The sequence below is a fragment of the Puma concolor genome, chromosome C1, assembly GCF_028749965.1.
Source record: "Puma concolor isolate L17-30 chromosome C1, mPumCon1.1.hap2, whole genome shotgun sequence".
NCBI classification, from domain to species: domain Eukaryota; kingdom Metazoa; phylum Chordata; class Mammalia; order Carnivora; family Felidae; genus Puma; species Puma concolor.
In genome coordinates, this window is record NC_141674.1 from 55,684,103 (window position 1) to 55,699,064 (window position 14,962).

The window sequence follows — 14,962 nt, forward strand, 5'->3', positions numbered from 1 at the left end:
TATTTTAAATTTGACAAAGTCTTTTTAATTGCATGAATTGCTAATGTAATCCTATTTTCCAATGATTATCAAAAATGTTGATATATGATTAATTCCACATGCATCAAGTTAATGGTGCATTTGTCTTATTTGATATTCAGTTATTGAGCAAGGTTATTGGTGCTGTTTGGCTTCCAACAGCAAATTTCCAGAGACGGTGAATGCCATTCTTGGTCCCAAATCACACTTTACTGTAGAAATGCTGATGATTGAAGAATCTAATTGAGTTCATAAAAATTCATGTATTAGTCCCTCTTGTGGATAATTATTTCCTAATTTTGTCCTTTTGTTTACTAAAAATGTTGGCTTTTCTTGAACAGATGACTGTTGATTTATAATTGCAATTTCTATGTTTTGCTTTTTTATACCATCCACAAGAATATTATTTAGGTAACAATTTCTTCTATGATCTTGGAGCTTCATTTTATTCTTTTTGTTACGTAAATATTGCTGTAAAACAATATTTTTTGAGGGGCCTAATTTTCACTTGACTAGTTTAACAAATCATCCAAGGGTGTTACATTATTTAATTTATGGACTTTGAGTATATTTTTTAAAGGCTTTAAACAATATTTGACAGGTAAGGTACTGAATTTGCTAATTGGTTTTACTGTAGAAAACATTCTTTCAAAGTTGCCATGTCTAGCACTCATTTCTTGAATAACAGTTTTATCAAGGAAGCCCATAAAATTTTTTGTTAGGCTGGAAAAAGTCTGTGAGAAATTATAGAATTTACTCCAGGATACGTTTTCAAATGTCTTCTTACTAGTTTTCTTCCTTAGCTTACTCTCTACAACTCTATGGCCCACATCAACAGATATTGCTTGTATATTTCTTTTCCATGCTGTAGCCATAATCCTTTTAGGTTTGGAAGGAATAATAAATTGATCCCTAATTAAAGATTTGAGGGTTTCACAATTTCTTTCTAAGACAAAATCTGCTCTTTTATGTGGGTAAATGTTATCATCTTCCATACGATGGGGAGGAAGCCGATTTTTTGTCAAAAGTAACATTTGCACATATCCAGTTTCATGGAAAATTATGGGATTTGTGTCATTTTGTTCCTGTGGATTAAAGAAAAGAGTACTTAGTAATCAGTCTAGTGAGACAAGAAGGCTACATATATTTTTAAACGTGAAAATGAAATGGTAAAGTATCCTAAAAATGACTACAGAGACGTTTTTAATATGAACAATAATGGTAGTGAAACCCACAAAAAAGATGTGCTTATATGTGGCACACTTCCTTCTCTTAATATTCTGTCAAGATGTTAGGGGTAAAATCTGAACTTTTGGCCTATAAAATCCTTTCTGAAATAAAGTGAGATATGACAAAATAAATACATTCCTTAAATGTCTGAGATGTTGTCATTGGAAAAATAGGATCGTTGGTGGGATGGGACATTGCTCTGGCATTTCTTAGGTTTCCATGTCCAGAAATAAAAGGCATACCAAAAAATGAATTGAGTCAAAGGTGATAAGCCAAATTTAAGCCAAAATTAAAGTCTGCATACCGTTATAAATAATTCCAAGCATCTATTCTGATACTCCAACCCTTACCACAATACTTAGCACATAAAAAGCACTCAATATATATTTGTGTAATAATATAGCCAAAGTAATAGATTGACTTAAAAATAGACTATTTTTGTTACAGTAATAGCAAAATGTGTATGAATGAGCTACTTATTAAACTCTTTCCCATATTTCCATTATAGGGCAAAAAGATTAACTCCAAAGAAACAGGTCAAATATGCATATTATCAGTGTTTACTTTGCAAACTTTAAGTCAGTGATTGCTACCTTTCTTTTATAAAGACTACTCAAGACATAAGAAACCAGGATCATCTAATTGTACATCAGTATACTTAGTGAGAAAGGTATATTATTGCTTATAATTACTAAAAAGATAATGAAAGATCTGGTTTTGCAATCCATTGGGATGTCAGTGATAACCTGTTTAGCCACAGTAGTGAGGATTTGTTCTATTTTTGTCCTGTCCAATGCCTCTGGGAATTCTCCACCTTATAAATCTCTGTACTCTTACATAGGGGCAGAAACTAACTTTATTAGCCTTCCTTGAGGTTAGGGCACAGGCATGTGACCCAGGCTCTGCCAATCAGATACACCTCAGATAGTCTTCAGTTCAGAGAAAGCAAGCACTAAAGGTGGGCTATTTGAAAATGACTCTAGTGAGAATGTAGCACATATATCTGCTTTGAATGGCAGCAATAGCAAGGGTCTTAGAAATAGCATCTCCTGCCCAGCATCAGAGTCATAAACTGTGTAACAAAAGCATGGGTCTGGGTGGAGCAGTCTAGGGTTACAAATGGGTGACTCCTGACTGGATAGCTCTCAGGCCAGATTGTCTCTCCAGCCTTCCTACAGTCTCTGTGAGCTACCAAATAGCCTTAATGTATGTATTTTCTCATTCAGTTAGCTAAAATAGATTGTTAGAAAAGTGAAAAGCAATGCAGCCATTTAAAAAATACAAAATCTGGGGGCGCCTGGGTGGCGCAGTCGGTTAAGCATCTGACTTCAGCCAGGTCACGATCTCGCGGTCCGTGAGTTCGAGCCCCGCATCCGGCTCTGGGCTGATGGCTTGGAGCCTGGAGCCTGTTTCCGATTCTGTGTCTCCCTCTCACTCTGCCCCTCCCCCGTTCATGCTCTGTCTCTCTCTGTCCCAAAAATAAATAAAAAACGTTGAAAAAAAATAAAAAAAATAAAAAAATAAAAAAAAATACAAAATCTGTTTTATATTTCTTTTATAATCAAGAAAGTTTGACAAAGCCTTTTTCATAAAGAAAAACACAAAATTTTCAGTTGATGCAAAGGCATCCCCAGTTTTGGGTTGGCAGTTCTAAAAAGAGCACTAAGAATCTAAGGGTGGTTGTCACTTTGTAATGCAAAACCGAGAAGTAAAAATAATTTATCAAAGATTCTAGTCACTAGAATATAAGATTCCTGCAAGTAGAACTTATGCACATATGTCCTGAACAATAGTAGGTATTATTACCATGTGAGAAGTTACTGTCTTTGCTGGACTAATGTTGATTATCTTGGCATTTGGCTTTTTTAATTCATCCTCAAAGCACAAGGGGAGCAAGCTTTTCTTTCTTGTTGAACAATATTCACTTAATTGGCCATTTATGATGGTTTTGTTTTCTTTTGTGCTAAAATCATCCATCTGTGGGGGAGATTTTCTTCTGAAAATGAGCACAAGTTCAACATAAATAATGATTGATTTTAGGGTTGATTCTAGTTTGTCAGTTCTTGCTTGTCTCCCCGATCCCCGAAAGTCACTGACAACATCTTCCCCAAACTCTCAGCCACCCACTTTCAATCTGGCAAGAGTATTCCTTCCTGCCTTTTTGGGGGAAATAGCAAAAGTGGGGGGAGAGGAGTATATATATATATATGTGTATATATATATATGTATATATATATATGTATATATATATATGTATATATATATATGTATATATGTATGTATATACATATACATATATATGTATATATATGTATATATATATGTATATATATATATGTATATATATATATGCATGCCTCTTTGGCTTTTGAGTGGGGAAGATGTATCTTACGTAGATTGAGAAGAATACCAAAGATAAAGAGGTATTTGCCACATCCTTTGTTGAGATTCTGGGAAACAAGTGTTTTGCAAGGCACCTTCCTGACAACATAGGGTGGCCCCAACTTTGCTAACAGAATGCAATGGCATGGTATGGTTATAGTCAGAAAGAGGATATAGTTTTCATTCCATATTTCCTATGGTTCACATGTGACATAGGACATTGAGTTTGGCTTACCAAAGTGGTTGCTGTGTCAGGGGTGAGGTAACCCACATCAAAGGCCTGGCACAAGTGAGGCATGGACAGTCTAAGGACAGATGAAAGTCATGATGGAGGCTCAGAGGGTTCTACCATAGTAATGAGAGTTGAGAGTGGAGCCTATTCAAGTTCAGAGAGAATAGACCATATATTCATGAACCACAGATGTCAGCAGCCACAGAACACCTAGAAATGAGACCAGCAGTACAAGGACATTGACCAAAATACTTGCTCAAGTACCTTTTCCTCAATGTCACAAAGTCCAGTGAGCATCTCATTCACATACCCAGATAACCATCTTAAGAAAGAAAGAGAAGGACTGGGATAAACTTAAAGAGGCTATACATTATTGCTCCAAAGTTTAAAACATGCTGGATTAATATGATTTTACTCAGAGTCTGAGGATCTGGGAAAGATCAGAACTTTATACAAAACTACAAAGCTATTTTTCTTAAATCCATATTGTAGTAAAATTAATCTTGTCTATACAACAAAAACACAATGTATTCTCTCCATTCATTTCCTCACGTTCTTCTTTCCATTTGCCTGTCAACTTGAAGCAGATAGAGCATGTGCTCAAGGTATGAATGTATAATAGTAGGACACTCTTAGACCAGTCACTGGGTTATAGTATGGGCCTAAATAGGCCCATACTATAAGTAATAATAAGCCAGAATAAATTCATTCCGGTCCAGTAAAAAATAAAACAAATAACTCTTCCTATTAAAAACATTGAACACAATAAAATATGAAAAATGTTAAAATAAATTACCTTTTATTGACAGAATCTTCTAAGTGACCAGCCAAATCAGATGATTCCCTAGGTTTTTTTCCAGTTTGAGCTGAAATTATAAAAGATTTTCATATATCATGGCATTTAGAAAATACCTTCTATAAAATATTTTACAGTGTAAAATAACAATAGAAAGCTTCCAGTATAGTGCTTGATCTGTACTAGATACTCAAGTAAGAATTTCTTAAATGAACAAGATAGAACTGGAAACAACTGCAGCCAAGGACCTAATATTTGGCTCAGGCAAATCAAACATAAAACTGGCCTTGGAGATTTTTGTGGAAGAAAGACATTCTCAAATTTTCAAATCTCTCTAACACGTAAGTCATTATTAGCCAGTAGGAAGCCTCAGATGGTTAAACACTGTTGGTAAATGGGGAAGTTGGTTAGCACAGGTCAAACAGATCTTGCCACCTAGCAGGAAGGAAGTGTCTAGGGTTGAACTCTTCCAAATATGCCTGGTGGACACTTCAATATTTCCCTACTTTCTTTGAAGTGCTCCCAGACACATATGATGTGAGCAGTAAATTCAACTTTTCTCTTGTCCTGAAGTAGTTTGTATTCTAGTGCAGTGCTTCCCAACATTTTCCACATCATGGCAAACATACTAATTAATATTCTTTTATACAGTACACTGAGGACAAACACTTGAGTATACTTGTAGCCAGACTGACATAAGGCCAACCCTTGCATTCTTGAAGGCTGAAGGATTAGTATTTCAGCATAACAGGTTACCACAGAAGCTCTATTCTAGAGAAGGGAAATAGTCAACAAACAAGCAAATAAACAAACACAAAAATACATAAAATAATTTCAACCACTTGTAAGTATTATAAAAACATATACCCATGGTACTTCACCTATGGTGGCTATAGAGGCTTCTCTCAGGAGGGCATATTTGAGTTGAAGTCTGAGAAAGAAGAGGCAGCCAGGTGAAGAGCTGGGCAAACAGACTACTAGACAGAGGAAACAGCAAGTGTAAAGGTCTCAGTGTGAAATCAGCTTGGAATGGTAAAGGAGCTGAAGGCCAATGTTGTTGGATTGTAGCGAATGAGGGGGAGAGTGGAGTAAGATGAGACAGGTAGCAGGAGCCAAATTATAGAGAGCCACATAAGCCATACCAAAAACTTAAGACAGTATTCTGGTTATAATAGAGGTGATTTAGAAGGTATTAAGCAGAATAAGAAAGTAGTTCGATTTATGCTTCAGGAAGATCACTCTCTGTGCTCTGCTCTGAGCTCTGCTGGCTTCACAGAATGAGTCTGGAAGTTTTTCTTCCGTTTCTACTTTTTTGGAACAGCTTGAACAGAAGACATATTTACTCTTCTTTAAATGTCTGGTTGAATTCCCCTGGGAAGCCATCTGGCCCAGGACTCTTGTTTGTTGGGAGATTTTTGGTAACCGATTCAATTTCTTCACTGATTATGTCTGTTCAAATTTTCTATTTCTTCCCATTTGAGTTTGGGTAGAGTGTGTGTGTCTAGGAGTTTGTCCATTTCTTACAGATTGTCCAGTTTGTTGGCATATAATTTTTCACAGTATTCTCTTATAATTGTATGAATTCCTGTGGTGGTGGTTGTGATCTCTCCTCTTTCATTTCTGATTTTATCTATTTGGGTCCTTTTTCTTTTATTTTTGAGAAGTCTGGCTAGGGGTTTATCCATTTTGTTTAGTCTTTTAAAAAAATCAACTCTTAGATTCATTGATCTGTTCTACTGGAGTTTTTTTTTTTTTTTTGGATTCTATATTTTTTATTTCTGCTCTAATCTTTATTATTTCTCTTCTTCTGCTAGGTTTGGGGTTTCTTTGTTTCTGCCTTTCTAGTTCCTTTAGGTGTGAGATTTGGTTATGTATTTGGGACCTTTCTTGCTTCTGGAAAATACAATGTATTTTCTTCTTAGGACTGCCTTTGCTGCATCCTAAAGGGTTTAATGCCATGTTTTCATTTTCATTTGCTTCCATGTATTTTTAAATGTCTTCTTTAATTTCCTGGTTGACCCATTCATTCTTTAGTAGGATGTTCTTTAACCTCCATGTTTTTGGGGCTTTCCAAATTTCTTCTTATGGTTGATTTCAAGTTTCATAGCTTTGTGATCTGAAAATATGCATAGCATAATCTCAATCTTTCTGTAACTGTTGAAAGCTGTTTTGTGACCCAGTATGTGATCTATTTTAGAGACTGTTCCATGTACACTTGAGAAATATGTGTATTCTGCTGATTTAGGATGAAAATTTCTGAATATATCTGTAAGTCCATCTGGTCCAATGGGTCATTCAAAGACGTTATTTCCTTATTGATTTTCTGCCTAGATGATCTGTGCATTGTTGTAAAAGTGGACTATTAAAGTCCCCTACAACCATGGTATTGTTATCTATAAATTTATTTATGTTTGTGATTAATTGATTTATATATTTGGGTTCTCTCACATTGGGAGCATAAACATTTAAAATTGTTAGCTCTTCTTGATGGATAGACCCCTTAATTATGATATAGTGCCTTTCTTCATCCCTTGTTACGATCTTTGGTTTAAAATCTAGGTTGTCTGATACAAGTATAGCTACTCCACCTTTCTTTTGCTGTTCATTAGCCTGATCTATGGTTCTCAATCCCCTCACTTTCAATCCACAGTTGTCATCCAGTCTAAAATGAGTCTCTTGTAGGCAGCATAAAGATGGCTCTTGCTTTTTTTAATCCATTCTGATACTCTATCTTTTGATTGAGGCATTTAGTCCATTTACATCAAAGTGATTATTGAAAGATATGGATTTAGTGTCATTGTGTTATCTGTAGATTTCTTGCTTGTGGTGATGTCTCTGGTCCTTTGTAGTCTTTGCTGCTTTCCACTTACAGGGTCCCCCTTAGAATCTCCTGCAGGGCTGGTTTAGTGGTCACGAACTCCTTTAATTTTTGTCTGGGAAAACCTTTATCTCTCCTTCTATTCTGAACAACAGCCTTGCTGGATAAAGAACTCTTGGCTGTATATTTTTCCCATTCAGCACATTGAATATTTCCTGCCACTCCCTTCTGGCCTGCCAAATTTCAGTGGATAGGTCTGCTACTACCCTTTGGTATCTACCCTTGTAGGTTAAGGCCCGTTTGTCCCTAACTGCTTTCAGAATTCTCTTTGTATTTTGCCAGTTTCACTATGGTATGTCATGGTGTTGACCTGTTTTTGTTGACTTTGGAGGGAGTTCTTTGTGCCTCTTGGACTTGTATGCCTGTTTCCTCAGCTATAATTTGTTCAAATAAACCTCCTGCCCCTTTCTCTCCCTCTTTTTCTTCTGGAACTCCTATGATAAGGATACTATTCATTTCATTGACTCCCTTAGGTCTCTAATTCTCCCCTCATGGTCTAATAATTTCCTTTCCCTCTTTTTTTTCAGCCTCATCACTTTCCATAATTTTATCTTCTGATTCTCTCTTCTGCTCTTCCGTCCTTTCTGTCACTGCATCTACTTTATTTTGCATCTCAGTTATAGCATGTTTTAATTCATCGTGACTAGTTCTTAGGTTTTTGATCTATGAAGCACTAGATTCTCTGCTGTCTTCTACACTTTTTTCAAGCCTGGCTATTAGTTTTATGACTATTATCCTTTTCATATATATTTTTTATATCTGTTTTGAGCGATTCTCTGGATGTCATTTCTCCCTGGAATTTCTTTTGAGGAGAATTCTTCCGTTCTGTCATTTTGGCTAGGTTTCTGTCTTTTACGTGTGTTAAATGCTTGTTATGTGTCCTGCACCTGTGAGAACTACTGTATTATAAAGGGGTCATACACTGCCCAGGGCCTGGCACTTCAGGAAGTGTTTTTGTAGCATATTGCGTGCACTATGTTGGCTGCTCTATCCCACTGGTCAGTCTTCTACAAAGCTGCTTTTTACTTATAGTGGCAGATTGTTTAGACCTTCCACCAGACGTGCTTTGATTTGTTCATTGAAGTAAACCTGGAAGAAAGGAAAGGGCCAGGAACCTGATCCCATACAAAGAGAAAAATGAAAGGGGTGAAAAAGAGACCAAGCAGAGAGAATCAAAGAAACTATAAGGTTTAATCCAGAGAGAGAGAGAAAGGAAAATAAAGGAAATATAGAAAAGGTGTGAAAAGAATAGAGTAAAAATGCCTGATTACAGAGACAAGCAAAGCACAGAAAGAAAGAATATATATTTTATATATAAAATAAGAATTGACCAAAAATCAAATCAGAAACTTTGAGCCTGATTCCAAAGGGGGAAAAAAGAAAAGGGTAGAAAGAAAAAGAAGAGAAAAAAGAAGAGAAGGAAAGAAAAAAGAAAGAAAAGGAGCAACAGTCTAACACACAAAACCACAGGACAGTTATCTGTTGGTGCCTGGGACTGGTGGTTGTGCTGGTCTGGAGGAGAGGCCGTCTGGTTCTGTCTTTGTCAGTCTCACTCGACTAGATAAACAGTTGCCAGGCTCAGAGGGGTGGAGTTTGGTTGTAAGTGGGTCCCGCCTCCACTGGGGGCTGCTGTACTGCTCCCTGAAGCCCCACCCTGTTGGTGATGGGGAGAAAAATAGCGACACCCCAATCTCTCCTCCTCAACCAGGGGGATTGCCCTGCTCCACAGTCTCCCGTGCCTCCTAGGCACTCAGCTGGGATTCAAAACCCCATGTTTTAAAGGATCCCACACTGCACAGACCCGGTTCTGGGGTAGCACCAATCTGCCCTACAGATGTGGCAGGTGCCTGCAGGGTCTTTTGTCCTTGGGGGGCAATATACACTCTTCCCCCAGTACTCAAGGGAGGGCACTGTCCTCTCCCTGTGCACCCCTGAGGTCGCTCCCGTGCCCTGGGGCTAGCTCTCCTCTCTCCTCCCAAGGCATGCTCACACCGCTACAGCAGCTTCAGTCTGGGGAAAGTCATGCACTTTTGAAAACTCCGATCTTCAGCTCCTAAGGCTGTTTGCAAAGTAGAGACTGGCACCGATTATATTTCTCGTTCCCCAGTCCGTGGTCCCGAGAGATTTTTCTCTTGTTCCAACACAATACCGCAATCCACAGTTTCTCTCTCTCTCTCTCCCTTTTGTCTCTCCACAGAAGGGGATCCCTGCCCTCCATGTCCACTCTGTTTTATCTCCCCCAATTCGCATACAGGTACCTCTGTCCCGCCAAGCTGTCACCCTCCACCTCTGGAGATTTTTCTGTCACTCCGAAGATAGATTTCCTGTGTGTTCCAAGTGTTCTGACCTTAATACAGCTAGGTTTGAGGGACAAGGGAAATCCTGGTCCCCCTACTTCTCTGCCATCTTCCTCCTCAGATTATTCTAGATTATTATTAAATAATTTTCCTTCAGATCACTTCAGATATAATAGATTATTTTGGAGTTTTTGACTTTTGCAGTGTTAATCTTTTGCTTTCTTTTTGACTTAACTTTATTGAAGTATGATTTGCATACAATTAAATGCATGCATTTTACATGTATAGTTTGATGAATTCTGATAAATATATATATATATAGATGTATACTTATGTAAGCATCAACAAAATTGAGACTTTGACTATTTCTATTATTTAAAGATAGTTTTCCTATGCCCTTTTGCAGCAAGTTCATTCAATTTGTTCTGTTCTCTTTTTCAAACACACTGTTTATCTCGGTGTTGGATACCTCAATATACTATCTTGTCTGATCCAGTCATAATTCTGTCCCTTCACGTTGCATTCTATGTGATTTTCCTAAACTTGCTCTTCAGATCTTTGATTTGGTTTACTCCAATGTTTATTCTACTCTTCACAACTTTTAATATAATTTTAGGTTCTGCATTATCATTACTCATTACCTTAAAAATATTTTTATCTCTGAGGCGCCTGGGTGGCCCATTCGGTTATGTGCCTCATAACTGATTTTGGCTCAGGTCATAATCTCAAGGTATGTGCACTGACAGCTCAGAGCCTGCTTGGGACTCTCTGTCTCTCCCTGCTCCTCCTCCACTATCTCTCTCTCTCTCTCTCTCTCTCTCTCTCTCTGTCTGTCTCTCAAAATAAATAAATAAACTTAAAAAATATTTTTAGCTCTCACAGCATCATTTCATTTTTGACATGTGTCTTTTATATCTTCAAATCTTATTTCACAGAATCCCTTATGTTCTTTAATCTCTTAAACATCTAAAAATATTATTTTCTAAATTTCTCCTGTTTCATGGGGTACAATTTCTGTCAGAACATGACCATAGCTATCTTTAAATTATCTCCTTTATTTGCTATGTAATATTTAATAAGCCCCACGTTCTTGGTTTTCCTACTCATCTTTGAATCCGGACACTTAAATCCAGGTTTGATCCTAGTCCAAATATAAAAGAAGTAAATTTCTTTAGCTACTCTCCCTGCTTATCTGGATACTGTTAAATTCTCCCCTTAGAAATTGACAGGCAAATCCACATGTTGTTAGCTTGTAAGTTCAGGCATTCAGCTGCCTGAGCTGCCTGGTGAGGGAGCCGGAGCCCTGAAACATTATGGGGAAATTTGTTCCTGTGCACTGTATGTTCTGTGAAACCTCTTCATGACTCTAATGAGGTGGTGATGGTGATGGGTGATTTGGTGAAGTGCCACTTGGGTTAGAGTCCTTTACCTCTCTCTTGGGGTAAGCAATTCAGTTTGAGGAGACATTTAGTCAAAGAAAGGCCTCAAAGTTCTTAGAGTGTTTTATGGGATCATATATTTTTTTCTTTACACAGTTGTCTTTGTGGCTATTATTCACACTTGCAAAGATGGTTCCTAGGAAATTGCATCTTGTCTCTTCTGTTGTCAACTCCCCTTTCAAGACCTTGCTCCTCCAAGTTAGGAGGTTTTTCCCCCTGAGTCCATATGAAGCAATACCAGGAAGCCAAAGAAAGAAAGGGCTAAGTATGGTCATCACATTTCTCTAAAAACACTGCTAACACAGACTTGGACTGCTATTGACTTGCAGTGAGGAAAGGGATCCCAAAAGGGAGGAATTTCCATCTTTCTGTGACCCATCATTAGTAACAAACCCCTTTTCTTTGAGTATTTGGGTGGTGGGGCTAGGGAGTGGTATTAAAAGAAGAATTTTCAGAATATCTTCTGCTGGCTTTTTAAATACTCTTCTTTCTCTTAGGAAATGGAATTGTGAATCAACTTCTGGAATCTTCTTTCAAACTACTTCATGTTGTAATATGTAGCAGATTTCCTTTCAGTTTGAGATAAAATGTCTTAGTTTCAATTTAATGAATTTTTCTTGTCTATTTTTCTTCTTTTTGTTATTCATTTTGGCCAGGATAAATTTGTATTTATGTTGCCAACTTTCCCAGAAGTCTTAATTTGGGACTTTGATAAAAGAACTGTAATTTTTCTTCTGTAGAGAGACTCAAGAAATTTTATAAAGGGAAATTTGCTTTGCTGAAAGAGTAGAACAGTCTGCCCCGCTGTTAGGAAACACTTCAGAGGCGACTTATGTGGTAAACAGAGGACTGCCTACTTAATAGTCCCCTTTCTCCCTTTTATGCTGACAGAGCTCTGATTTTATTTATCTTTCTCCAAACAACCATGTCTTCCACAGGAGGCTGGGCTCCTTCCTCACCCAAGGGAGTGAATCTTTAAATGATCTAAGCCTGTGCTTTTAAAAATGTGAGCTATAACCCATCAATTTAGACACTAAATTAATTTAGCATACTTTGACCAACATTTTAAAAAACAAAATAGAACAGCATACAGTGTATTACATGTGTCCTTAGTAACAGCTGTACAAAACACTAAAATACTGCAATCAAATTCAACTAACAGAGAAAAAGACAATTAGGACACCATGAAGCTAAATCTTCTGCTCACTCTATATATCATATAATATATGTGAAATAGTTTATATATTATATATATATGTATACACCATGTTTAAAGCTAGAAAAACTTACCTAAGCTGATAATGATTTGTTGGTTAAAATATGGGTGCATTAAGCTATTCTAGTAAGGAGACACCAGGGAAGGTCTGCTGGAGGGCTTTGAGGAGCATTTTCCTCATTTTTACAAAGGAACGAAAGAGCTTTTCTCTTTTCAGTGGATGTTGTTAGCCATACAAGTTATCTTGAATAGCAGTCACCATATTGTACAGCAAAACTAGGAGGACAGGCTACTTACTAAGAAACTTGAGAAAAGATGGAGGGACCAGGTATATCTCATCAAGACTCTGAATTAACCATGCCTGGAACTGACTTACTGATAGACTTCTTATTTGAGATATAAACAACTTTATTGTTTAAACAATATATAGTCAGATTTTATTTTAATTAAAGCTGTATGTCTCCTAAATATTAAAGATGAGTAAGAATCTATCAGGTGGAAAAGTCAGTTCTGAGTTATAGAGGCCAGAATGAATCGTATTACACTGTATTTGGAACAGACTGTTCACAGTGACTAGAATCAGTAAGGAGAAAGAGACAAGATAGAAGGCTAGAAAAATCTTGTATACCATAATAAGCAATCTAAATTTTACCATTTTTGTAATAGATATCATTCAGTTATTAAGTAGGGAAATAATGTGGTGATAAGATCAGATACGATATTCTTTAAAGATTTTCTTAATGCTTTTAAAAGTTAGATACAGTTAATTTTCAGCAATTTCAATATAAACACACAATGTGTATACCTGCAAATAAAGCAGAGTCTTTTTCCTTCTTATAAGCCTTAGATTGAATCGTGGGTATAGGAGAAACGGTTGTAGAACCCAATGTTCTTCTATGCTCTTGTTTATTCTGTGAATAAGATCATGCAAAGGCTTAGAATTTTTTTTTTACCTGAACATTAGGAAAACTGGAAAACTATCTCAGAAATTATTTCTCTCTATGTATATTGATAAATAATTTAAATCTGATTATTCACACTTGGAATATATAATTATAATAACTAACAGCTGTATAGTTCTTTAAATTATTTTAAATGTCAATTTATATTTGAGAGAGAGACAGACAGAGTCCGCATGAGGGAGGGGCAAAGAGAGGGAGACACAGAATCTGAAGCAGGCTCCAGGCTCCAGTTGGCAGCAAAGAGCCCAACACAGGGCTTGAACTCATGTACCACAAGATCATGACCTGAGCCAAAGTCAGATGCTTAACCTACTGAGCCACTCAGGCACCCCCCCCACCCCCATCTAGTTCTTTAAATACTTCCAAATATAGTATTTATTTAATCCTCAAAAACAAAACCCTATAAGATGGATGTTAGTACCACTTTATGAGGAAGAAACAAATCTACAGAAATTTAAAACTTGGACTACGTTCACACTTTTTACTAAATTCTATTTTCTTTGCCTCTAAAGCTTAGCTATTATACTCATATAAAATTTATTTCTCCAAATGCAGGGAAAATCTAAACTTCAAATACTGAGGGGGGGGGGAAGCCCTCTTAGTTTAAAAAGAAACTTGACTCATTCATTGAGTAGATATAGCAGAATACCTCTGAGTAGAATGAGAGAACTGGAAAAAAGATCCAACTTTTCCCAGGTTAGGGTCTCAGATTGGCTCTAGTGTGGAGAGAGACTTTGGTGAATCCATTATGTCACTAGAAAGATTATTGATGCTTTTATTTTAGCAATTAACTTAGTCGGGTTCAAAATACAAACTGTCTCTGGAGCAGCAGCTCACATTTCAGTCCACTTGTTTTATCCTTAGCTGGGCTGCTTGCAGTCTCCCTAAACATGCATGGTTCAGGGGGCAATGAGATACTTGGATAGGGTTTATACATGGAAGATGGGGCTGCCATCTTTGACTTTCTTCTTTCTATTACTCTCCACTCACTTTCCAGAAGCTTGGGCTGCCCTGAACATTGCCCTCTAGTTCTCCTGGCCAGGAAAAACATGTTTCCTATCGGAGGTTTCGATGCCCCATGCAGTGCCAGCTTCATCTACCTTTCAAGCTAAAAGTCATAAAAATAGCCCTGTGTAAGTAAGTTATTCCAAGTTTCTATGCTTTTTGTTGTAACATGCTTCTGGTTTCTTACTCTCTAGGGTCTACAGATAATATGTGTGTGCGTGCGTGTGTGTGTGTGTGTGTGTGTGTGTGTGTGTGTTTTCTGAGTATCTTGTCTAGAGTTTACATTTATTGTCTGAGACAGGGTGGGTGTAATAGGGTTTACTCAGCCATACTGAATCAGATTTCTCCAGAGTTTTTACTACCTCTATTGTCTTTTCCTATTGCATTGTTTAATACTTCCTAAACATCTATAAATAATAGTGGCAATAAGTGTCACTCTTGCCATGCCATAGACTAGTGTATTGTCATTAATTATGAAGGTGGCTATTTTAAGGTATAATTTTTAAA

At 37.1% G+C, this 14,962-nt stretch overlaps 1 protein-coding gene across 3 annotated transcripts in view; it reads right to left on the reverse strand.

The window, feature by feature from the left end:
- CC1H1orf141 (chromosome C1 C1orf141 homolog) overlaps window positions 1–14,962 on the reverse strand; it is a 37,194-nt gene continuing 22,232 nt past the window's right edge. Inside the window, exons 5-9 of one of the 3 annotated variants that reach the window (XR_015254769.1) lie at window positions 13,294–13,399; window positions 4,659–4,728; window positions 3,866–3,935; window positions 3,055–3,244; window positions 1–1,103 (exon numbers count right to left, since the gene is read on the reverse strand). Coding sequence is in view for 1 of the 3 variants with exons in the window: in XM_086717245.1 (XP_086573371.1) it covers window positions 531–1,103; window positions 3,055–3,244; window positions 4,659–4,728; window positions 13,294–13,399 (939 nt within the window). In the remaining 2 variants the exon portion in view is untranslated. Of the gene's footprint in view, window positions 1,104–3,054; window positions 3,245–3,865; window positions 4,073–4,658; window positions 4,729–13,293; window positions 13,400–14,962 lie in introns of all 3 variants that reach the window. The other 2 variants (XR_015254770.1, XM_086717245.1) reach the window with 2 other exon arrangements.